Here is a 24757-nt window from a genome sequence, read left to right as displayed (position 1 = left end):
CCCAAACCTGTCTCACCAAAACACAATGGGACTGAATTCACGAATTGACCTAGACTAGAATTTCTTTACCTTTTGATCAGATCTAAGTTTTCCAGGCTGGGTAAATTTTGCCCAAGATTTCATCTCATTACCAGTTCTGCACTTCAAAGGTTGTCTGAATAGCTTATAGGGTTGATTTATGAATGAGGAAATTGTCAGGGGAAAACCTTAGTCCTAATTCAATAATCAGTTATTAATCTGAGAGAAATAAGAGGAGAGGATTCTAGGAAGATGGCAGAGTAGGTCAGAAAATTGCAAGCTCTCAAGGTTTTCCCCCACAGAAGATATAAAATAGCACCTTAGGGCAAACAAAGAGCAGGTAAAAATAAATAAGAATAGGGGCACAACAAGGGTCTTCCTGGAATAATTTGAGAAGATCAGAAGAAAAATCCCAGAATGAGGTTTGGTCCCTGTGAAGAGTAAACACTTCCTGGCTAGGGTCCACTTTAACAAGCAGCAGCAAGCCCTTGGGTTAGTTGTTTTGAGAGGTTGCCTTGGCCCCAGCCACAGGAACTTTTCCCCCTAGGATAGTGAGGGGAGTTGGGTATCTGAGCCAGAGAAGATCAAGGGAACCTTGACAAGGAACACTAGACCCAGCTGTTCAGCTGTGCTGCAGAGTGGGTGGGGGGGAGAAGGAACCAGTAAAGGCCAGGTGAGTGCAGAAGCAGTGGGGCAGAAAGCTCCTGGCTGTGAGCACTTACAGGAGGCTGGAGGTTTGACTTTGGTTCCAGGCTAGAGAGGAGAACCGAAGATCTGGGGCAAGTGGCAGCATCTCCCATACCCCAAGGCTAGAGGTGATTACAAAAATTAAGCTATAACAACAAAAATTCACTGACAAAGAGAAAGAATCCAACCATGGAAAGCTATTATGGGAATAGAGAAGAGCGGGGTTCATCTTCAGAGGAGGATATTGACGTAAAGAAAGCCCCAAAGAGTAATGTCAAATGGTCACCTGCCCCAAAAGAATTCGCAGAAGATCATAAAAAATACTTTAATAGCCAAATGACAGATGAAGGAAAAACTAAAAGACAAAAAACAATAATCCAAGAAAAACAAGAAGATTATGAAAGGAGAGTCAACCAATTAGAAAAGGAGATCCAGAATCTTGAAGAAGAAAATGACACCTTGAAAATTAGAATTGGGCAAGGCGAAGCCAGAAAAATTATAAGAGATCGAGAAATAATTAAACAAAATATAAATAATGAAAAAAAATAGAAGAGAAAGTGAAATATCTTATAAGAAAAAGAACAGATTTGGAAAATAGATCAAGAAGAAAAACATAAAAGCAATTGCACTAACTGAAAGTTATGATAAAAAAAAAAATCTCGATACAACAATACAGGAAATAATTAAAGAAAATTGTCCTGAAGCATTAGAAGAAGGGGGGAAAGTAGAAATAGAAAAAATCCATCAATCACCAAATATTAAAAGCATCAAGATTAAAACAATTTAAATATGATGGTGCCACATTTAGAATTACACAAGACCTAGTAGCACAGACATTAAAGGACCACAGGTCTTGGAACACCATATATTGAAGAGCAAAAGAACTGGCACTCTGGCCAAAAGTATCATACCCAGGAAAGTTAAGCATAATCCTGAATGAAAAAAATGTATGCTTGATTAACTCTCAGACTCTCAAGGCATTGTTAAAAAGAAAAAAAAAACACCTGAACTTAATTGTAACAACAATACTGCTTGCAGCTCCTGTGGAGGTGTAACGCCAATAACACCAGCACATAGTAGGGCTGCTAGCACAGGTTCTTTGATCTGCTTTTATAAGGAAAACAACTTTAAGGGGTTTACAATCTTACTTTAATTAAACACACATATATCATTCATTTAGTTCAGGAGAAAAAGTCAGCACCCTGAACTTCAGAGAAAACACAAACAGAAATTAGAAGCAGAAATTATATAAACAGAACAAATAACATAATCAGCAGACAGGGCTTCTGTCTGTCCATAGCAATACATACATAGTTACTAGAGAGAGAAGCACCAACATCTGGATTTTCAAAGCCAGGGAGCTCCTTAACAGCTACCCAGATTCTCGTCTGGTGAAATCACAGGAACATTCTTCCAATAAGTGAGCCCCATAAGCAAAATGATAACCTCAGAGTATGTATACACTTCTTCAGGGTCAGAGGGCGTCACAACTGTGTGACTCAAACTCATGTGACTTAGGCTTTCTTGTGACTTAAGCAGGTCATCAAATACTCTTAATTCAACCAAAGATTCTTGATGGAAATAAAGGCAAGACTCAATCAAAGGCACTTGATTGCCTTAGCGCTTATAAGCATTCCAAAAGAAAAACACAGTTGTACTTTGCTTGCCATTATATTAATGGAAGATTTGACATACAAGAGCCAAGAGAAGTATAAGGTACGTACCAAAGACTGATTATAAGGGATTTGTAAGGACAGACTGTTTACTTTTTATGCATGTAAAATGTAAAACATACGTCTAAGATTCTTAATAATAATTGGGTAGCTCATAAGAAAGATTGGAGTAAACCTGTGTATGATATAAATTTTAAAAAGTAAAACCATTTAGGAACTGCTAAAAAGAATGATTATTTTATACAAATGAGAAACAAGAGGAAGAATTGATACAGAGGAATTAGATGGGGGAGGATGTCTGGTAGTTCTGGTAACCTACTTTCATCAGGAATGGGTTTAAAAGGGAACAATAAATATATATTTGGAAGAGTATAAAAGTCTTCTAAATTCAGAAGAAATAAAATGGTAGGGGGATAGGGAAGGAGGAGAAGACAAGAGAGGGATCCTTGGAGGGGATAGGCAAGTAATAGGAGGGCAAGGTAGCAGGTAAAGTAGAGGAGGCAGGAGGGATAGGAAACAAGGGATATGCACAAACATAAAAACAAAGATCAGGAGTAGAATTTGTTTGGGAAAGTATATGTCTATGTATGTATGTATATGTGTAGGTATGTATGTAGAGCTATAGAGAAACATATCCAAACTTAGTTGTAGCTTTAGGGGTGAGGGAGGAAAAAAAAGAATGTAGTAAAAAAGTACACAGCAGAGAAAAAATGAAAACCTACAAGGAAGCAAAGAAAAGATGTATAGTTCTCAACACTTGTAGTATTTATCATACAGAATTTCTTCAAATGAAAATGTATTGTCACGTATTTTGAATCCTTTCTTATATTCTGCTAAGTACATGACTTGCTGTTTTTTCTTTCTTATTTTGTATTTAATTTCCAATATTTAAGTTTATGCTATACTTTTGTTCTTTATTCTGTATTTCTTTTCTGGCCTTTTGAGTCTTAAAATTTTAAAAAGAGAGAAACAATCATTTATCTCTTGATTATTGCTCTCTGTCTCTATCTCTGCCTCTTTCTCTCTCTTAGTTCTCTGTCTGGTCAGTCTGTTTCTTTTTCTGTTTCCCTCTCTCATAAAAAATTATCTTATTTTTTCCATCCTTGACTCGTGTTTGCAATGTATACTTTTTTGTTTCTTCCCCACTCTCATTCCCCAAACTCTTTAGAATAGAATTATTTAAAAATCTGAGGCAGGGGTAGAATTCAAACACTGAGAAGCCTATTTCGGTTATTTAGGAGACAGGGAAGCCTAGAACAATGAATCCAGGGCAAACTTCAGGTGTGAGTAAAGGATATGGCTGCCATCCCATGTGGTCTCAGTATGAAGGTGCCAGGTAAGCTTATGTGTTAGGCAAATATTAGTAGAAAATTTGGCAAGGGCTGCTTCTCTTCCTGAATATCTGACATTCCCCTAGATAATATATCCTTATCATAGTTTCGGGCCTATTTAGGCCAAATAGGAGTATGGTAAGTACCAATAGTTCAAAAAGGGAAAGAGTAGGCAGAATGAATTGTCTTGATTAAACTATTATTTATAACAATACTATAAAATGCCATCAAGAAATTTAATGACTTTTAAATGATTTTTTCTTATTAAATGAAAGTAATATTCATTTATATTTCATATAAAAAGCAAAAGAGTACCCTAAAATGTCAGCATAGCTTTCAGGAGCAGTTTCTTGATATTACAAAAATATTTAATAACAAAAATTATTCATAATTCAGAATGAAAAGTAAATGGACTATGTAATGAATAGTCATCTACAGCAAACAGAAGGAGAAGGTAGAGAATACATTTTCAACAATACACCATTCTAAATAATAAATAAATCTTCCAACCAGAGGCAAAAAAGGAGAAAAAGCAGGCAGGAGAGTTTTGGTAAGGAGTATAGTAAAGAATTAGTGAAGAAGAAAAACAATGGGGTTAGCACACAAATATCCTCAAAAATGGGATTGGGAAATGCAACTGCTACATCTACTGAGATGAAACCCTACAAATTTCATGAAAAACCTGAGCTCCTAAGAGTTACAGAGTTTGGAAAAGTTAAATATTCAAATTACCTAATGGTTCCTTACTTTAAAGATATTCTCCATAATTTAAAATCTATTGTATTTCCATTACCAGTTTCTATTCATTTGACCCATCCAAAGGTACTTATCTATACTGAATTAAGGAAACACTTAAATATGAGAATATGCTGCTTCCACTATGTAAGCAGCATTGAAGATTCTGTTGATGAAAAATACTTGAAACCTTCAACTTGGTGAATGGCCGAAGAGAAAAGTGGAAGGCCAAGGAACAATAGACTGCTTTAGAAAATATAAATGAAATATATGACCAAAATTTTTGTTGTAAATTTGTTGAGCTCCATGTGGTCAAGCATAGTGTCGAGGTTTCTCAAAAAGCATCTTAGGTTACATTACTATCAAGGGCCTTGTGAATGCTCCTCTCACATTTTATCTAACTGGTCCTCACCACTGGAAACAGACATTCCATTTTTCAGTGTGAAGTTTGCAATGCACTTTCTAATAGTATGTTTCTGACCCTTTATAAAAATGACTGCTGTTCTTTTTTTTTCTTTTACAACATTTTAAATAAGGGATAATTTAATGCTTTTGTCATAAATAAAATTTCTATTTGAATTTAATTTTTCAATTTTAAAACTGTGTTTGTATTTATTCTTGTGTATGTGTTGTCCATATATTTATTGATGTGGATGTCTTAATCTACAGATATAGATATGTATCTGTATATTGATAGATAACATAGATAGATAGATACACATTCCTTGTTTCTCTTGCAAAAATGTAACTTTCCTGCAAGTACAGACAAGAAAAGAATTGTATCCTAAGCACCTAGTAGGGCCATATACCTAATAGGTATTTACTCTTTGATTTATTGATCATTGCTGCTTTTAGAGTTGAAAGCCCAGGGGCAGCTAGGTGGCACAATGAGTAGAGTACCAGTCCTGGAGTCAGGAGGACCTGAGTTCGAATGCGGCCTCAGACACATGACACACTTACTTGCTGTGTGACCTTGGGCGAGTCACTTAACCCCAATTGCCCTGCCTTCCCCCTTGCAAAAAAAAATAGAGTTGACAGCCCAAATAGTATCTAGTTGCTCTAACAGCTATGAAAAACACATTAAATTATATTCCTTAAATTCATAGCTTTTTATGATGCAATGTTTCATTACTATCTTATATCACATTTTCTTTAGCTTGTTCTCAATCAAAAGCCACCCATTGCATTTCTAATTCTTTGTTAATACACACACACACACACACACACACACACTCACACACACGCACACACACACACTGTTGCTAAGAAATTTTTTTTTGCCATATATAGGACTTTCCTGTCATGCCTGCCTCCAACCCCCAAAGCATTGATATAGTTCCTTGTGGTATATTCCTAGCATTGGAATCTTGAGATCAAAGAGTATGAATATATTGTTTTTTCTTTCTTTTGCACAGTTACAAATTATTTCTCTGAACCATTGGATCATTCCATGGCTCACCAGAAATGCCATAGTCCTTCTCTTCTTAAAGTTCCTCTCCACTCCTCTATTAGAATGATTTTTTTTATGTTTACCAATTTACTAGGTGTGAGGTAAAATTTCATAGTTTTAATTTGCATTTTGCTTATTGTTGATATTTTATATTTCTGTTAATGATTTTTAATTCTTTTTCAATTTGTTTTTTTCTTCCCCTTTGACCACATATATTGAGAAATATTACTTACTTCAATATATTTGTGTTAATTTCTATATTTCTTGGATAATATGCCAATATGGGGGGGGGGAACAAAGATGTTCCCAGTCAAACACTTTGTCTTCTTATACCTATTTGACTACTCTTCTGTCTCCTTTGTGGGATCCTCAGCCAGACCAGGCTTTCTATTCCTCATTATCACTCAAAGGTTTGTCCTGAACCCTAGTTTTAAATATAGATTTTAACAATTAAGTAGCATCATGGTGAAGATAAAAAGTGCTGGGCTTAGAGGCAGGGAGAGCAGGGCTCAAATCTAATTTCTAATATTTAGTAGCAGGCTGACTCTACCGAGGGTAAGTTATTTAAACTCTCTCATCCTGTTTTCATATCTATATGATGGATATAATAGTAACACTTGCCTCACAGAGTTGACATGAGGATCAAATGAGATAATACTTGACCTCTCTGCAGCATTTAACACTATTGGTCACACTCTCCTCCTTGATATTCTTTCTCTGTATTTTTTTCCCCAGAGCATCTCTCTCTCTCTCTCTCTCTCTCTCTCTCTCTCTCTCTCTCTCTCTCTCTCTCTCTCTCTCTCTCTCTCTCTCTCTCTGTTTTCTTCCTACTTATCTGACTGCTCTTTCTATGTCTCCTCTGCTGGATCCTCACACCCTCAACCATAGATGTTACTCAGAGATCTGTCCTAAGCCCTCTTCTCTTTTCCATCTATACTACTTCACCTAGTAATCTCATCAGCTGCCAGAGATTTAATTAAGATTTCTATGCTGATGATTCTGAAATCCACCTATTCTCCCCTGACCTTTCTTCTGACTGGTAATCTCACATATCTAACTGCCTTTCAGACATATTAAACTGGCTGTCTGTTTAACAACTTAAACTAAACAAGTCAGAAACAGATGTCATTATCTTTTCTCTTAAACCCCCTTCCTCTCTTACCTTCCCTATTTCTATAGAGGGGAATAGCATTCTCTCAGTCCCTTTGTCTCACAACCAAGAAATTTATCTCCATTCATCACTATCACTCACAATGCCATCCTGCCCCCTATATCCAAGCTGTTGGCAAGGCCTATCAATTTCCCCTGTGCAGCATCTCTTATATATGCCCCCTTGTCTCCACTAACATTCTAGTGCAGGCCCTGATCCCCTTATGCCTGGATTGCTGCAATAGCAGGGTGGTGGGTCTGCCTGCCTCAAATCTCTTCCCACTCTAGTCTATCCTCTATTCAGCCACCAATGTGATTTCCCTAAAACACAGTTCTGACCATATCACTCCCTTTCTCAAACTCCAATGACTCCCTTCTGTTTCTGGGAACAAATTTAAAAAATGTTCTGTTTGGCATTCAAAGACCTACATAACTTAGTTCCCTCCTACCTTTTGAGCCTACTTACAACTTACACATCAAGAAACTCTTTGATCCAGTGACATTAGCCTCCTGTTATGAGAATAAAACACTCCATCTCTCAGCTCTAGGTATTCTCTCTGGCTCTCCATCATTCCCAGAATACTCTCCCTCTTCGACACTGACTTGTGACTTCCTTGGCTTCCTTTAAGTCGAAACTAAAATCTCACCTTTTATAAGCAGCATTCTTCAACACCTCTTCATCCTAATGTCTTCTCTCTGTTCATTTTTTCCTATTTATTACACGCACACACATACATACACGTGCACACACACAAGAGAGAGAGAGACAGAGAGACAGAGAGAGAGAGACAGAGAGAGAGAGAGACAGAGAGCACATCTAGTTTTGTAAATATTTGCTTTCATGTTGTCCCCTTAATTAGATCTAAGCTGCTTGACAGAATAGACTGTCTTTTTTCTCCTTTTGTATTTCCAGTGCTTAGCACAGCACCTGGCCCATAGTTGAAACTTAGTAAATAAGTAAATGTTTGTTGATTGATTATACTAACTTAATTGACTTAGTAAAAAATATCATTTCTAATGAATAAAATCTATTTTTTTCATTTTACAATTTCTTCAAAATCATATCTGATGAATATTTATATCCCTAGCTATAGTTCTAAAGGACAACTCCCTCTACTTTCCTTGACCGTTTTTGTAATATGAGCTTTTATATTCAAATCATGTATTCATCTGTAACTTATTGTGTAATATGGGGTAAGATGATGGTCTAAACCTATTGTATTGATGAATTGCTTACTATTTCACCCCTTTCTACTTGATACTGTCTTCTTCCTAGTCTTTCATGATGTGCTCTCATGTTTCTCTATTCCTCTCTAGCTTCTTAGCTTCTTTTCTGACTTCACTTCCTCCTTCAGATCCTTATTTTTTTCTGTCCCCTAAAATTTTATCATTGACTCTCTTATATAGTTTATTAGTATTCTGTCCAATACTGATCTCATCTACTTCCACGGCTTCAATTAATACCTTTATTTAAATGAATCCAAAAATCTATATCTTTATACTGAATTTTTCCAAAGAGCTCCTGTGCTATATCTCCAACTTTCTGTTGGATCACCACCTAAGCTAACTGATCAAAATTCTTGGGGGCTCAAACTTTTGTTTCCTTGCTCATTTCATATTTCATGCCACCCAGTCACATGACCACCCAGGTTAAGGTGATCACCTGAAATCTCATCCTCATACTGATAACTCAAAATTGGATGTTTCATACCTACTCAGTGCCTTCAGCCTTCCCTCTGATTGGAAGGCTTGGAGTGAACCATTAAACTTCCCTCAAAACTTTCCTTTTTTAGAGTATCAGGATTTGAACTTTCCAAGCATCTATCCACTTTGCTTTAGCAAATCTGCTTGGTTTGGTTTCTAGCACATTATTATGCCCCACACTGGCCATCCTCTACTACCAACCTTCACCGCACCTGCTTTCCAGCTCTGTATTTTGTATGGTCCTCCCTCCTTAGATTATAAGCTCCTTGAGGTCAGGGACTGTCTTTCATATCCTTAGTTGTATCCCTAGTTCTTAACATAGTCCCTGGCACAAAAGTATTTATTCAATTGAGCTGAATTGAACTTGGAAACATTCCCATGCAGGCCAGTGTTACAGCACCATTCCCCTGGCAAATTTAGTAAATATCATATACTGATAAAGAGAAGTGACAAAGGAGGAATGCAATAGAGCAAATAGAATAAGAGCTTAGTAATTAGAAACAGGTGTTGTAGAAGATAGTTCTTGTCATAAGATCAAGGCTTCTTGATGGGAGTGTTATACCATAATCACAGAGAATTGTTGGGAAATAAAGATCTCTCATTGGTTGGCAGGCCAGAGGCAAGGGACATGACCACTCAGGCTAAGCTGCCCTTTATAAGGTATTGGTTAGGTGAACTTCAACATAGACATGATTGAAAATATTGATGGAGATAATGAAGCACTGGTACTTTCTTAGAGCAATGGGAATCATAAGTAACAGAACCCAGAAATATTATACAAATGTATGGGTCAAGGAGGTGAGCCCTGAGGCAGAGAATAAAACACAAACTACTTGGCTAAAATTCAATCTCAGGCCATCTCATAAGTCAAGGAGATGGTACAGATCTCAGGGTAGGGGTTGGAGGGGCTGGTTTCTCACCAAAAGGAGAAAATGTTTTTACTAAAATGCCAGTCTTATCAATTTCTATTAACTAGTACATAAAGTTTTTAATTTGTTGGGCCTTCAAAAGGACTTCCAGAAGGCAGGAACCTTGTTAGGGTTTATTCTCCTATTCTTTTCTTCTTTGGTGTGCCAGTCCTAACACTAAAGGTTCCTACTTGGGCTACCCCTAGCACAATATGAAAAGCAAGACGTAGGGATGGGTTAGGGAGTCAAGATCCATTCCAGCAGCACTGAGCTAAGGGAAAAGGGAAAGAAAGGAAGAGATACATTAAGGAAGAACAAGGAAGAAAAGAGGGGTCCTGTGACCATAGGGATATGTGCCTATCGAAAAATTAATAAATTAGACATCTATATAGGGAACTCAGATATATATATATATATATATATATATATATATATATATATATATACACGTATATATACATACACATACATTTATACACACATATGTATGCATATATAGGCACATGCATACATACATACACACAACCCATACACATAACTCTGCATGGAGTATTTCATTTGATCTTCATAATATCCCTGGAAGAAAATAATCCATAGAGATTATTATTCCTGTCTTACAAATGAGATGAAGAAACTGAACCTTATGGAAATGAAAGGAGTTGGCCATGGTCACACAACCAGTAAGTCAACAGAAGCATAATTTGAAGCCAGTTCTCTCCTGACTGCAAGTCTAGCACTTTCTGTAATACCATACTAACAATTCATCAATGATAATTCAGCAACTAATTGAATTTCTAGTAATATTAAAGCAGTATCAATTATGACACAAGGGAATAAATATTTATTGAGCACCTACTTCTGTGCCAGGTATTGTGTTGAATACTTTACAAATGTTATCTCATTTGATGTTCATGAAAACTCTGGAAAGGAGTTGCTATCCATTTTACAGCTGAGGAAACTGAGGTTAAGCAAATTCTTTAGCACCATATGGCTAGTAAGTGAATGAAGCTGGCTTTGAACCCAGGTCTTCATGACTCTAGGTCCACTACTTTATCCATTGTACCACCTAGATGCTTCCAAAAATTTTGAATTGTCTCCATGTGTTCACAAATTAAGAACCCCCTTCCTTTCTTTAGGTCTGGCATGTCTATTATATCCAAAACTTCTATCCCACAAGTTATTGTAATGGTCATTACCATCCTATGATGGGGTATGAAGTCTTTAACTATCCACAGGATGATTGGTCTCCTGGTAAGAAGAACCACAAGTTAGAACTTCATAAACCTAGAAATGAGTCAGTTCCAAAAGAGCTGCCACCCAAATTGGTTTTGTAACCTTAAAAACAAACGAACAAAGAAACCAACTTGCTTTGGCGAGTTTAGGGCATCTCAAAGTGAATCCTGCTCAATCTGACATCAAAGAATGAATTTTTTTAATTGATTGAGTTTCTTTTTAACATTTGGGGGTTTGGGATAGAATGACAAAGTGTTATGAATTCTAATAGCCTTCTTCTGTTTACAGAGACAATGAATTTCAGAATGATAAAGACCTAGAGATAATCAAATCTAACCCTCTGGCCAAGAGAGTTAGTTACACATTTCCTAAAGAAAGAAATTACAGATCGTCAAGTTCAACTCCTTCATTTTATAGGTATGGAACTGGTGGCCAGATATTAAATGATTTAATAAAATTCATAAAGATTAGTGCCAGAGATGACTAAGATACACATGCCATGACTTCTAATGCAATGTCCTTTCTACCAGATTACATATCTAAAAGTTTAAAAAATCAATTTTTGTTATTTTATGAGTTGAAAGTCGATGACTAGAAGTTAGGAAGAGCAAGGTTTAAATTTTGCCTTAGAGACATATTCATTGTATGGTCCTGGGCAAATCACTTAACCTTTTTTTTTTAAGATTCAGTTTTCTTCTCTATAAAATAGGGATGTATGTATAGCTCTTACCTCAAAAGGGCTTTCCTAAGGATCAAGTGAAATAATGTTAGTAAAGTGCTTTTCAGTTTTAAAGCTCTCCATGAAAGTTAAATTGTAGAGTGATTGTATTATAGTAGAAAGAACAATGCTATTGAATAAGAGGATATAAGTCTAAATTCCATTTGCCTCACTTGTGTGACACTGGAAAGTTGAGTTAATATATCTTGACCTCAGTTTATTTTTCTGTGAAATGGACTGGATGTCCACTGAGGTCCCTTCCATTTCTAAATTGATGCTCACTATGCCTACAAAAATTACTATCCAAAAGAACTTGGGAGACAATGTGGTAATGCTAAGAGTCTTATTTCTTTTGTCAATGGAATTTTCTAGCTTGGTGAATCAGGAAAATGCTCTAGGTATATATAGTAGCATATTTTATTCTAGCAAAACATTTGACAGTCTCACAATATCTTTGTTGACAAGATAAGAAGAATATGGATTGGCTGAATGTATCATAAAGTAGATTAATTATTTGTTGAATGACTGGATCCAGAGATAATTAACTAATGGATTGTTTCCAACTTGGAAGGAAGTTTTCAGCAGCATCTTTCAGGAGTCTTCATCTCTTTTCTACTCTGTCTCTCTCTCTCCATATATATATATATATATATATATATATATATATATATGCATATATGTGTGTATATACATATAAATATATATAAAATTATACGTACATGTGTATTACAATATATGTTTATAAAACACATCTATGCATGTACATACATGTATATGAAAGTAAACATCTACATTACCTACATATGTATAAAATTATACACATTTGTGCATGTATATCTATACATATGTATATATTATAGATAAATATATTAATGAAGATACAGGTGCTATGTTTAACCAAATCTATTAATTTAATTCAGTGTCAGCTCTGGCATTTTTACTGTCTGTCCTCATTCTAGGAACTACCTCCCTCCTCATTTCTACATCATGGCTTCCTTGGCTTCTTTCAAGTCTTAGCTGAATTCCATATTCTGCAAGAAGCCTTTTCATTTCTATTTATTTATTTTTAATTTTAGTGCCTTTCCTCTGAGATTCTCTACAATTATCCTGTATATATTGTCATTGTATAGAGTTTTTGCATGGAGTCTCCTCCATCAGACTGTGAGCTTGAGAGAAGGGCCTGGTGTGTGCGTGTGTATGCGCGTGTGTGTTTAGAGGACTGGGGTTGGCTTTTGTTTTTGTATCCACATAGCTTAGCAGAAAATAGTCCCTTAATACACACTTGTTATTTTTTCTTGTTGTTGACTTGAAACTACCACTTATTTTTTTTATTGGGGGCATTCTATGTACTGTCTGTACTCAACTCTAAGGGAGACTGGAGAAAAATAAGACTAATATCTTAAAGATTTTATCACCTCATAGGGGAAGTAAGAAATGTATAGGAAAAACTATAACAAACTTAGAACATGGTAAATTCCCTATGAGTAATAAAGAGCATTTAGACACTCCTGTTTGTTAAGAAATGGGAAATCTAGACAAGGTTTTATGGAGGAGATAACATTGAAAGGTTGGGTAGTGGGGCAGCTAGGTGGTGCAGTGAGTAGAGCACTGGCCTTGGAGTCAGGAGTAACTGAGCTCAAATTCAGCCTCAGACACTTGACACATTTACTAGCTGTGTGACCTTGGGCAAGTCACTTAGCCCCAATTGCCTGCCTTCCCCCTTGCAAAAAAAAAGATTGGATAGAATTTAAGTAGGCAGAGAGGAGGTAAAGATGATAACAAACTGAGAGGAATAACTAATATATTCAATGACATAAACATGAGCTATAAACTTCTTAAAAGGCTGAATTGATGGACCAAATCTAACAAGATATAATTTATTAAAAATAAATGTGAATTATTACACTTAAAAAGTTTTTTTCTTTCTTTTTTTTTTTTAAATCACCTGCCTAGTTAGCACGAGGAAAAGAGTAGTTAATGTGAAAAAGATTTAGGGACTGTGTTAACTGCATTTTCAAAACAGTTCAGCAATACAATCTGGCTGATAAAACAAAAGCTAATTAATTTAATTATAAATGGGATTACTCAAAAAAATTATATTCTGATTAAGATAGGTAATAGTCTGACTATATACTTATCAGACCATGCCTGAAGTCTTATGTTTACTTTGGGGTACCATATTTTATTAATGATAATAGCTCGCATTTATACAGCACTTTAACTTTGAAAATCACTTAAGAAACATCTCATTTATCTTATTTGATCCTCACAATTATCTTTGGAGTTAGGCGCTATTATTATCTTAATTTTACAGATGAGGAAATTGAGGCAAAGATTGGATAACTTGTTCAGATTCACAAAACTTATAAGTATCTAAGTCCAATTTGAACTCAGGTCTTCCTGACTTCAGGTCCAACACTCTATCTACTGTGAAACCTATCTGCTTTTTAAGACTGTCAAACTATGCTTCATTAATAGGTGGGAAACCTAATGAAAGTCCTCAGAAACATGTGATATTGTTGCCTTGTTTAGAAAAGAAAAAAAATGAAGGCAGGCTATCATAAATACCTCAAATCTGAAAAAAATGTTTATATGAAAAAGAAATAGACATTCTATGTAGGTTCAAGGTATAACTGTGACTGGGTCACAACTGGGAAGTTAAAGGCACGTAGAGTTCATGTGAAGAAATTCTTAACAATGAGCTGTACATAAGTGGAAGGGATTTCATGTGGCAGTAAGATCTGTCTCTAGAAAAATTCAAGTTAAGGCTAGTTGGTCATTTCTCACAGACAAAGGAAATGGGATTTCTGAATCAGCTCTTAAAGATTTCATTCAGCTTCAAGATTCCACAATTTTGGCAACCTCATACTTAATTTAAAAATTAGCTTTATGGTAACTCCTGAGGTGACAAGTATTATACACTTATTCCTCTCCAGGCTGCACTCCAGACTTCCATCAATAAATCAAATCTCTTCCTCCTGAAGCCTAACTCTAGCCCATGAGACACTTGAAGTACACTTTGTCCCTAAATCCTCTTCCTCTGATGAGATACTTCCTCCCCAGACCTCCATTTAAGGAGGGACCCACACCAGTCAATTCTCATTCATCTCCAGGATGAACTCAGGACTTCCTTTACCTGGTGCTAGTCACACCATTCACGTCCTTTTATGTATTGTTTTCCTCCATGAGAATGTAAACTCCTTGAACACCTGTATTCCCAGCACTTAGCACAATATTTGACATTTAGGAAGTATTCAATAAATGCTAAATGATTGACAGTTTGACTCTCCTATTCTAATTTATCCTTTTCTGTACTATTAGTCTAATTCACTATTAGATTCAGATCCAACCAGGGGTCGGAGCCAAGAAGGCAGCTGGAAAGCAGGGACTTGCTTAAGCTGCCCCCCAAATCCCTCCAAACACCTGTAAAAAATGGTTCTGAACAAATTCTAGAGCTGCAGAACCCACAAAACAGCAGATGGAAAATAGTATCCAGTCCAGGAGAGCCTGGATGGTTTCCAGGAAGGGTCTATCACACAGTACTGAGAGCAGAGGGCCCCCATACATAAGCCACCCCAGGACAGACCAGACCCTGAGTCAGCCAGCTGAAACAGGCCTTGGGGGCCATGAAACAGTGAGCTGTGGCAGGTACCATACTTCTCAACCCACAAAAGCCAAAGAGCAGGTTACGGGGAAACTACAGGATTGAGTTCAGAGAGGTCAGAAGTGGTGTAGCGGTGGCCATAGCAGCAGCAGGAAGCTCCTGAGGTTGCTTCTGGAGTGCCAGCATCAGCGGCTTCCAGCGTCTCTGGCTCACATGGTGGTAGGAAGAAGCAGATTGGAACAGGAGTACAAGGAGTGCTTTGTGGGCACAAAGGCAAGTTCTCTTGCTGTGCCCTGCTTGGATCTGGACTGCGGTCCTGGTTGGTGGTTCTTGGGGGAGGAGGAACACTGCGGTGACAGAGCCTGGGGTGACTGTGGAATTGAAGTACCTCTGAAAACAGCAGTTCTTGGACCCTAAAGCTTGGGTCAAAGTACTCTTTACTCTACAAGCAGTCATATCTTGACCAAAAAGCTCAAGGGTCAAGTAGTTGACTGGGAACATGAAGAGGCAGCAAATACGAACTCATACTCAAACTCAGACTCAGACTCAAACTCTAGGTTCCTTTTTTGGTGACAAAGAAGACCAAAACATACAGCCAGAAGAAGTCAACAAACTCAGAAAGCCTACATCAAAAGCTTCCAAGAAAAATATGAATTGGGCTCAGGCCATGGAAGAGTTCAAAAAGGACATGGAAAAGCAAGTTAGAGAAGTAGAGGACAAATTGGGACAAGAAATGAGGGTGATGCAAGAAAACCATGAAAAACAAGCCAAGGACTTGCTGAAGGACACCCAAAAAATACTGAAGAAAATAACACCTTAAAGGATAGACTAAACCAAATGTCAGGAGAACTCCAAAAAGCCAATGAGGAGAAGAATGACTTGAAAGGCAGAATTAGCCAAATGGAAAAGGAGGTCCAAAAGACCACTGAAGAAAACATTACCTTAAAAATGAGATTGGAGCAACTGGAAGCTAATGACTTTATGAGAAATCAAGATATTATAAAACAGAACCAAGGGAATGAAAAAATGGAAGACAATGTCAAATATCTCATTGGAAAAACCACTGACCTAGAAAATAGATCCAGGAGAGATAATTTAAAAAATATTGGACTACCTGAAAGCCATGATCCAAAAAAGAGCCTAGACATCATCTTTCAAGAAATTATCGAGGAAAACTGCCCTGATATTCTAGAACCAGAGGGAAAAATATAAATTGAAAGAATCCACCAAACACCTCTTGAAAAAGATCCCTAAAAGAAAACTCCTAGGAATATTGTCACCAAATTCCAAAGCTCCCAGATCAAAGAGAAAATTCTGCAAGCAGACAGAAGGAAATAATTTGAATATTGTGGAAACACAATCAGGATAACACAAGTTCTAGCAGCTTCTACGTTAAGGGATTGAAGGGCTTGGAATATGTTTTCTGGAGGTCAATGGAGCTAGGATTAAAACCAAGAATCACCTACCCAGCAAAACTAAGTATTTGGCTTCAAGGCAAAATATGGATTTTCAATAAAGTAGAGGACTTTCAAGTTTTCTCAATGAAAAGACCAGAGCTGAAAAGAAAATTTGACTTTCAAATACAAGAATCAAGAGAAGCATGAAAAGGTAAAGAAGAAAGAGAATTTATAAGGGACTTACTAAAGTTGAACTGTTATGTTTACATTCCTACATGGAAAGATGATGTGTGTAATTCATGAGACCTTTCTCAGTATTAGTGGAGTTGAAGGAAATATAGACAGAGGGCACAGGATGAGTTGAATATCTATCTTGCCCTACAAGAAAGTAAGGGGAAAGGGGATGGGAGGGGGAAGTGGGGTGAAAGAGGGGAGGGCTGATCAGAATATATATGCCATCTTGGAACGGGGGGGAGGGTAGAAATGGGGAGAAAATTTGTAACTCAAAATCTTGTGGAAATCAATGTTGAAAGCTAAAATATTAAATAAAAGTAGAATATTAAAAAAAAGAAAATAAGCAAATGCTACAAAAAAAAGATTCAGATCCAACCACACCCAGAGTGAACATCTTCTACTAACCATTTCCATTTCTGTACAAATGACTAGACTGATTTGTTAATCTTTTGTTGTCTTTGTCTTTACCAGTCCCATAGGATCCAACTTGTAAATCAGGTCATTTTTTTTCCTGATTTAACAGATACCAATAACACTAGAAAATATTTTTAAATTCATATTGTTTGTTTACATTATGGAATTTTAGAACCAGGAAAGACATTAGGAATCATCTAGTCCAAACCATTGAATGTGCAAATGGGGAAACTGATGCCCAAAGAGATGAAATGACTTGGTTATGGTCATATTTTAAGGAGATAGTTGTAGAACAGTAATCAAAACTTATCTCATTACTCATTGCCCAGTAGTATTTCCATTACGTTCATATCATATTTTTAATGTTATGTGTTTAAAGAAAAAAGAATTAAAAATAACACATACAACTATTTCCTTGTTTTGAAATATATTTTGATTTGGTAATTAACTTTGAGGATATTATAAGCAGTAAAATTACGCTGTAGGTAAATATTTTTAGATACCATAAAATGAGTGTCATTGCCAGGCAAAAGATGTTTTTCCTCCCAGTTAACCTAAGTTGTTCATTTAGAGAAAAGCTTTTAGTAAATCAATGAAAAGATTTAAAAACAGTCAGCATTCTTTTTGTCACCTGGGTGACTTTCATTCCAAAATAAATAGCTATTTCCTCACGAGACTCTTAAAGAGTTCTTCCCTAACACTTATCTTTTTCTTTTCTACCTTTGTCTGGTGATGGGACTGGAATTTTCAGTAAGGTCACATCAAATAAAACTCGCCTGGATAGAAATTGCAGAACTAGCATACCCTGTGTACTCAAAACAGGGCCAACACATTCTCTGAATGCCCAGGTCACTAAAGACAAGCATTTGGACATATTTTTTTGTTTATTTTTAAGTAATATTTTTAGATACTATATCTATATAAAGGACAAATGTTTTTCAACATATAATATTTGATAATTTTCTTATATTCTTATACGCAAAGATAGTGAAACATGCACAAGCATAGGCACACATACACAGAGAGGATATTCTAAAATGGAAAGAAATCCATTTGTAAGAAATAAAATGTAGCCAAGTTCACCCTCATAAATAATATATGTATATATACGTATGTGGTGGATATGTGTGTACATGTGTGATTATATACAGTAGTATATTGTGTTGTCATGTTGCATGATATCACATAGTATCATCTTGTATTACATCACATGATATTATATTGCATTAGATTATGCTAATTGTATTGTATTTTATAATAGTCATATTATAGATTATGTCATATTGTGTTGTATTATATTTCAAGTTAAGAAGACTTGAGTTCAAAAAAACCTCCCTCAGACATTTCCAAGCTGTGTGAACCTAATAAATCACTTGACTTCTTAGCTTCTGTTTCCTTATCTGTAAAATGGGAATAATTGCACTTACCTCATAGAATTGTTATGAGGCTTAAATGAGGCAACATATACAATATGTTTTAAATACTTAAAGCTCTTTATGGAAACTAGGTATTATATATTACACTTTCCATAATAATAAATGATTAGTAAATAAAAATCGCAAAAAATACTTTTAAGGAAACATTTTATAAGAGGGAAAATGACAAGAAATGCAAATTTAAATGTACCAATGAATTAATTGTAAAGCAGTTTGTGAATCCTAAAGCATTATTTAAATGCTATGTATTATTATTATTATTAAGCACAGTTATCCAGAGAAATAAAATTTATGTACTTTAATGGGTCTTAAAGATTCTGATCACCATCTTCATGCCTATCCATATTTTGCAATTCATGTCCAAGTCCTACCATAACTCTTCTTTAAAAACAAAATCTTTAGTTTCAATTGAAATAATATTTGTAAAACTGTTACACAGTTACTGACATATAGTAAGCACTATATAATTGCTGACTATTTAAGAGTATAAAATAAAGTAAATGAGGTCTTATATCACAGATCTCCTTTACACACATTGTATGATTTGACTGCTTTTCTAATTTTTTTGAAATTTTTTAGTGTCATCTTTAACAACCTAAGCACATCCAGGACCCTAATGTTAGGGAGCAAGAATGGTGGTTCCACTACTCTTGATGGTGAAAGAGTTGTTATAATGATTTTTTTCAACCATCCATTTTTCTTTTGTTTGCAGTAATCCTTCCATTTTCATCCTTTAATGCCCTTGATCAGATATTTTGCCAAATGTTCGTTAATCTGGTTTTACCCCCCTCCACTGCTTTTCTCTACTGTATGAGAAGACAGAACTCTTAATCATCTATCATCTTTCTTTGTATGTTTACAAAGTTTACATATTTTTACTGGGTATTATCTTTAGTAGACATCTTTCTCTTTCTGGCAAATAAGACAATTGCTTGTTGCCTGAGGAGAGTTCTGAGAACTTTTTGCCTCACTGTTTTTGGCATTAATTTATATAGTTAGTTTTCTGAATGTCAAGGTTACTATCCTCTAAGAAAATGTTTTAAGGAGAAAATAATAAGGAAATACTAAGGATATGAAGGCAAAATCAGAATTAATCTAATAAAGAATAGATTATAATAAAATAAAATAATAATAGAAAAATAGGAAAATTTATTTTGATTGATGAAAAACTGTTCTAAGTTAGAAGTAGAAGCAGTACCTTATACATATATAGATGTTCCAATCAGATACTTATCTCTTCCCTAATAATATAGCTATCTACATGAGTATAATCATTTATGTACTGAATAATGGAATCTTTTCTGTTCTCAATCACTCTGTTCTCCATTTCACTTTCCTCTCTCCACATTTCACCCTTTATAAAAACTTTACCTCCTGTACACCATGTCATCAGCACTTGAAGCTACAAGGAAATTGTTATCAGAGTTTCCCATGACTGTCTCTGTCTCTCTGCTTCTGTCTGTGTGTGTGTCTCTGTGTCTCTCTGTGTCTCTGTGTCTCTGTCTCTCTGCTGCCTCTGTCTCTGTCTATTTCTCTGTCTCTCCATCTCTGTCTCTGTCTCCTTCTCTCTGTGTGTCTCTGTGTGTCTCTCTGTCTCTGTCTCTCTGTGTCTGTCTGTCTGTCTCTCTCTCTCTCTCTCTCTCTCTCTCGCTCTCTCTCTCTCTCGCTCTCTCTCTCTCTCTCAAATTACATCAAGAAATAGCTCTTTCTACTAAGGAGAGATTTTCTTATTGAAACATTCAGAAATACTATTGAGACTTCCGGGGGTGGAGCCAAGATGGTGGCTGGAAAGCAGGGACTTGCATTAGCTCCCCACCACATACCTCCAAAAACCTATAAAAAATGGCTCTGAACATATTCTAGAATTGCAGAACCAACAAAATAGCAGAGGGAAGCAGAGATACAGTCCAGGACAGCCTGGATGGTCGCTGGATGAGGTCTATTGCAAATGGAGTGGAGGGGAGCAGAGCTCAGCATGGGAAGTAGCAGGACCAACCATACCAGGAGCCGGGCAGGACAGACCCTAGCACCCTGAAACAGTGAGCTGTGGCAGTTGCCAGACATCTCAACCTACAAACACCAAAGACAACAGAGAAGGTTAGTGGGAAAAGCTGCGGGGGACAGAGTTCGAGGTTCAGCCACCACCCCACAGGTAGCGGGGGAGGTGCAACTACAGAACTACAGAGGCAGTTACTTCCGGCCACAGGCCCACATGGTGGGAGGAATTAAGTGGTGGATCAGAGCAGGACTGCAGAGCCTGCTGAAGATTTGCATCAGGTCTGGGTTGATGGTTCTTGATGAAGGAGGAGTGCTGGTGTGGCTGTATAGAAATAGCTCTGAAATCAACAGTGCATCCCCTCAAGCTTGGAAGAAAGTATTCTTTGCTCTACAAGCAGTCATACACCGCTGAAAAACTCAAGGGTCAAGTAAGTTGGCTGGGAACATGGCCAGGCAGCAAAAGCACACCCAGATTCACTCTCAGACTTTGGAAACCTTCTTTGGTGACAAAGAAGACCAAAACATATGGCCTGAAGACGTCAACAAAGTCCAAGAGCCTATACCAAAAGCCTCCAAGAAAAACAGGAACTGGTCTCAGGGCATGGAAGAGCTTAAAAAGGAGTTGGAAAAGCAAGTTAGAGAAGCAGAGGAAAAATTGGGAAGAAAAATGAGAAGGATGCAAGAAAACCATGAAAAACAAGCCAGTGACTTGCTAAAGGAGACCCAAAAAAATACTAAAAAAAAATTGAAGAAAACAACACTTTAAAAAATAGACTAACTCAAATGGCAAAAGAGCTCCAAAAAGCCAATGAGGCGAAGAATGCCTTGAAAGGCAGAATTAGCCAAATGGAAAAGGAGGTCCAAAAGACCACTGAAGAAAATACTACCTTAAAAATGAGATTGGAGCAAGTGGAGGCTAGTGACTTTATGAGAAACAAGATATAATAAAACAGAACCAAAGGAATGAAAAAATGGAAGACAATGTCAAATATCTCATTGGAAAAACCACTGACCTAGAAAATAGATCCAGGAGAGATAATTTAAAAATTATTGGACTACCTGAAAGCCATGATCAAAAAAAGAGCCTAGATATCATCTTTCAAGAAATTATCAAGGAGAACTGCCCTGATATTGTAGAGCCAGAGGGTAAAATAGAAATTGAAAGAATCCACAGATCACCTCCTCAAATAGATTCCAAAAAGAAAACCCCTAGGAACATTGTCACCAAATTCCAGAGCTCCCAGGTCAAGGAGAAAATACTGCAAGCAGTCAGAAAGAAACAATTTGAATATTGTGGAAAAACAATCAGGATAACACAGGATCTGGCAGCTTCCACATTAAGGGACTGAAGCACTTGGAATATGATATTCTGGAGGTCAATGGAGCTAGGATTAAAACCAAGAATCACCTACCCAGCAAAACTGAGTATCATGCTCCAAGGCAAAATATGGATTTTCAATAAAATAGAGGACTTTCAATCTTTCTCAGTGAAAAGGCAAGAGCTGAATAGAAAATCTGACTTTCAAACACAAGAATCAAGAGAAGCATGAAAAGGCAAACAAGAAAGACAAATCATAAGGGACTTACTAAAGTTGAACTGTTTTGTTTATATTCCTACATAGAAAGATGATGTGTGTGATTCATGAGACGTCAATATCATAGTAGCTAAAAGAATATGCATATATATATGTGTGTATATATATATATATATATATATACACATATATATATATATATATATATACATATGTGTGTGTCTATGTAGGTATATATATATATGTATGTATCTATGTATGTATGTATACACACACAGACACAAAGGGCACAGGGTGAGTTGAATATGAAGGGATGATATCTAAAAAAATAAAATCAATTTAAGGAATAAGAGAGGAATATATTGAGAGAGGGAAAAATGGAGAGACAGAATGGGGTAAATTGTCTCGCATAAAAGTGGCAAGAAAAAGTGGTTCTGTAGGAAGGGAAAAGGGGGCAGGTGAGAGGGAATGAATATATCTTGCTTTCATTGGATTTGACCTGAGGAAGGAATACTATACACACTCAATTGGGTATCTTACCCCATAGGAATGAAGGAGGAAGAAGATAAAAAAGGGGGGATGATAGAAGGGAGCGCAGACAGGGGGAGGAGATAATCAAAAACAAACATTTTCAAAAAGGGACAGGGTCAAGGGAGAAAATTCAATAAAGGTGGATAGGTATAGCCAGAATGGACTTTGTTTTCTTTGAATGACTCAGCTCGCCTCGTTGAGCTTCCCTGGACGCTGGGGCTTGCTCTTCCGGGGCAGGACCAGAGCTTCCTGTGTGATGAGTCGTGGCGCTGGCTGAAGGGAGGTGTGTTAACGTGGTCTATGCTGGGGGAGGGGCCAAGTCAAGAACCAATCGGCCCTGGTCGTTCAGGCGGCGCTTGATGATGTCAAAAACTCTATAAGAGGGGAGAGGACAGCTTGAAGATCCTCCTTTCCTTTTCCGGTTGGAGCCAGAGACGCCTACAGCCGAAGCTGAGCTGCCGGTAGCAGAGCTGACTAGAGGCTAGTGGGTAATCTTCTTACCATAGAGGGGAAGCATGTATACGATTTTGCCTTATACCATCTCGCTTCTCTGTGGCCTTCTGATTACCCTTGTAAGGCGGACTTATTGGGCCTGGAAGCTTTTGATGAAAATATCAAAATGGGGACGCTGGTTTGTGGGCTTGTTATTGTGGAGTGTAAATACATGCTTTAGTTCTCCTGCCTTCTGCCTAGAGAATTCCTTATATCCTGCGGTTCCGGACCTTTTAGGCACATATGAGATTCTCTTTGAAATCATAAATTCTGCCTTCCTAATATAATAGGTTAGGAGGGAGCAAAACATAGTTAATCTTTCACAACATGAGTATTGTGGAAGGGTTTTACATAATGATATGCATGTGGCCTATGTTGAAATGCTTGCCTTCTTAGGGAGGGTGGGTGGGGAGGGAAGAGGGGAGAGAATTTGGAACTCAAAGTTTTAAAAACAGACATTCAAAAACAACAACAACAACAACAAATTTTTTTTTTCATGCAACTAGGAAATAAGATACACAGACAATGGGGCATAGAAATTTATCTTTTCCTACAAGAGAAGAAGGGAAAGGGGGATGGGAGGGGATTGGGGTGACAGATTGGGGGGCTGACTGGGGAACAGAGCAACCAGAATTTACGCCATCTTGGAGTGGGGGGAGGGGAGAAATGGGGAAAAATTTGTAATTCAAACTTTTGTGAAAATCAATGCTGAAAACTAAATATATTAAATAAATTTTTTAAAAAAGAAATACTATTAATGCTACAGCTTAGTTACATTACTGATTGACTGAATTCTTTATCACTTTGTACTAAATATTTCTGCCCCCATTTGAGGTACAGAGAAAGAATGGAATAGGAGACAAAAGTTTGTGTCATGTTCTGCTTTGCTAAATATTTCAAATTTGTACTTACTGTTGTCCAACTCACTTGCTGACCTAGATCTGTGAAATGCAATGTAACAATAGAAGAAGCTGCAATGCTTTGAATGTTAACATAATCCTTCAGAAAAGGTCCACCTATAATTAAAAAAAAAGATTGAGGAAATGAGTCAATTAAACATACTAAAAATATGTAAGAGAAGCAACCTGGCTTAGTGGATAAGGAGTCAGCTTCAGAATTAAGAAAAAGAGTGTTCAAATATTGCCACTGACAATGTATGACTTTGTGCTCCTTGAAAAAATTCATTGAACTTCTCTTGGTTTCTACCGGTTTTCTAAGACTACAAGCTGCCGAACAAGCACTAGCAAAGAGAATTTTCTCCTTGCGAGTTCCATTTTTCTTTCTTTTCTTTATTTCTTTTAATATCTCCAATTTCATTGACATAGGGAGCTCCTGATGAGTATTTCACCTTTACCAGTACAGGTATATGGTATATGCTTACCATTCTCTATGCCAAGGGACACCACAGGTCTTATCCAAAAATATACATACATATTTACAAGTATACATGCACACACACATAGAGACATGCGTGTCTCTATGTGTGTGTATATGTACTCAGGTAGGTAGA

The 24757-nt window shown here is 36.7% G+C and overlaps 1 protein-coding gene across 2 annotated transcripts in view; it reads right to left on the bottom strand.

The window, feature by feature from the left end:
* The window catches only part of TECRL (trans-2,3-enoyl-CoA reductase like), a 205892-nt gene that overhangs the window by 63697 nt on the left and 117438 nt on the right, over positions 1–24757 (bottom strand). For both annotated transcript variants that reach the window (XM_036763427.1, XM_036763428.1), the window contains exon 4: positions 24160–24263. In XM_036763427.1, the coding sequence (XP_036619322.1) occupies positions 24160–24263 (104 nt within the window). The remainder of the gene's footprint in view (positions 1–24159; positions 24264–24757) is intronic.

This window comes from Trichosurus vulpecula, chromosome 6, assembly GCF_011100635.1.
Source record: "Trichosurus vulpecula isolate mTriVul1 chromosome 6, mTriVul1.pri, whole genome shotgun sequence".
Taxonomy (NCBI): domain Eukaryota; kingdom Metazoa; phylum Chordata; class Mammalia; order Diprotodontia; family Phalangeridae; genus Trichosurus; species Trichosurus vulpecula.
Note: the sequence above shows the minus strand (reverse complement) of the source record. Positions and strands in the feature narration are given on the sequence as shown.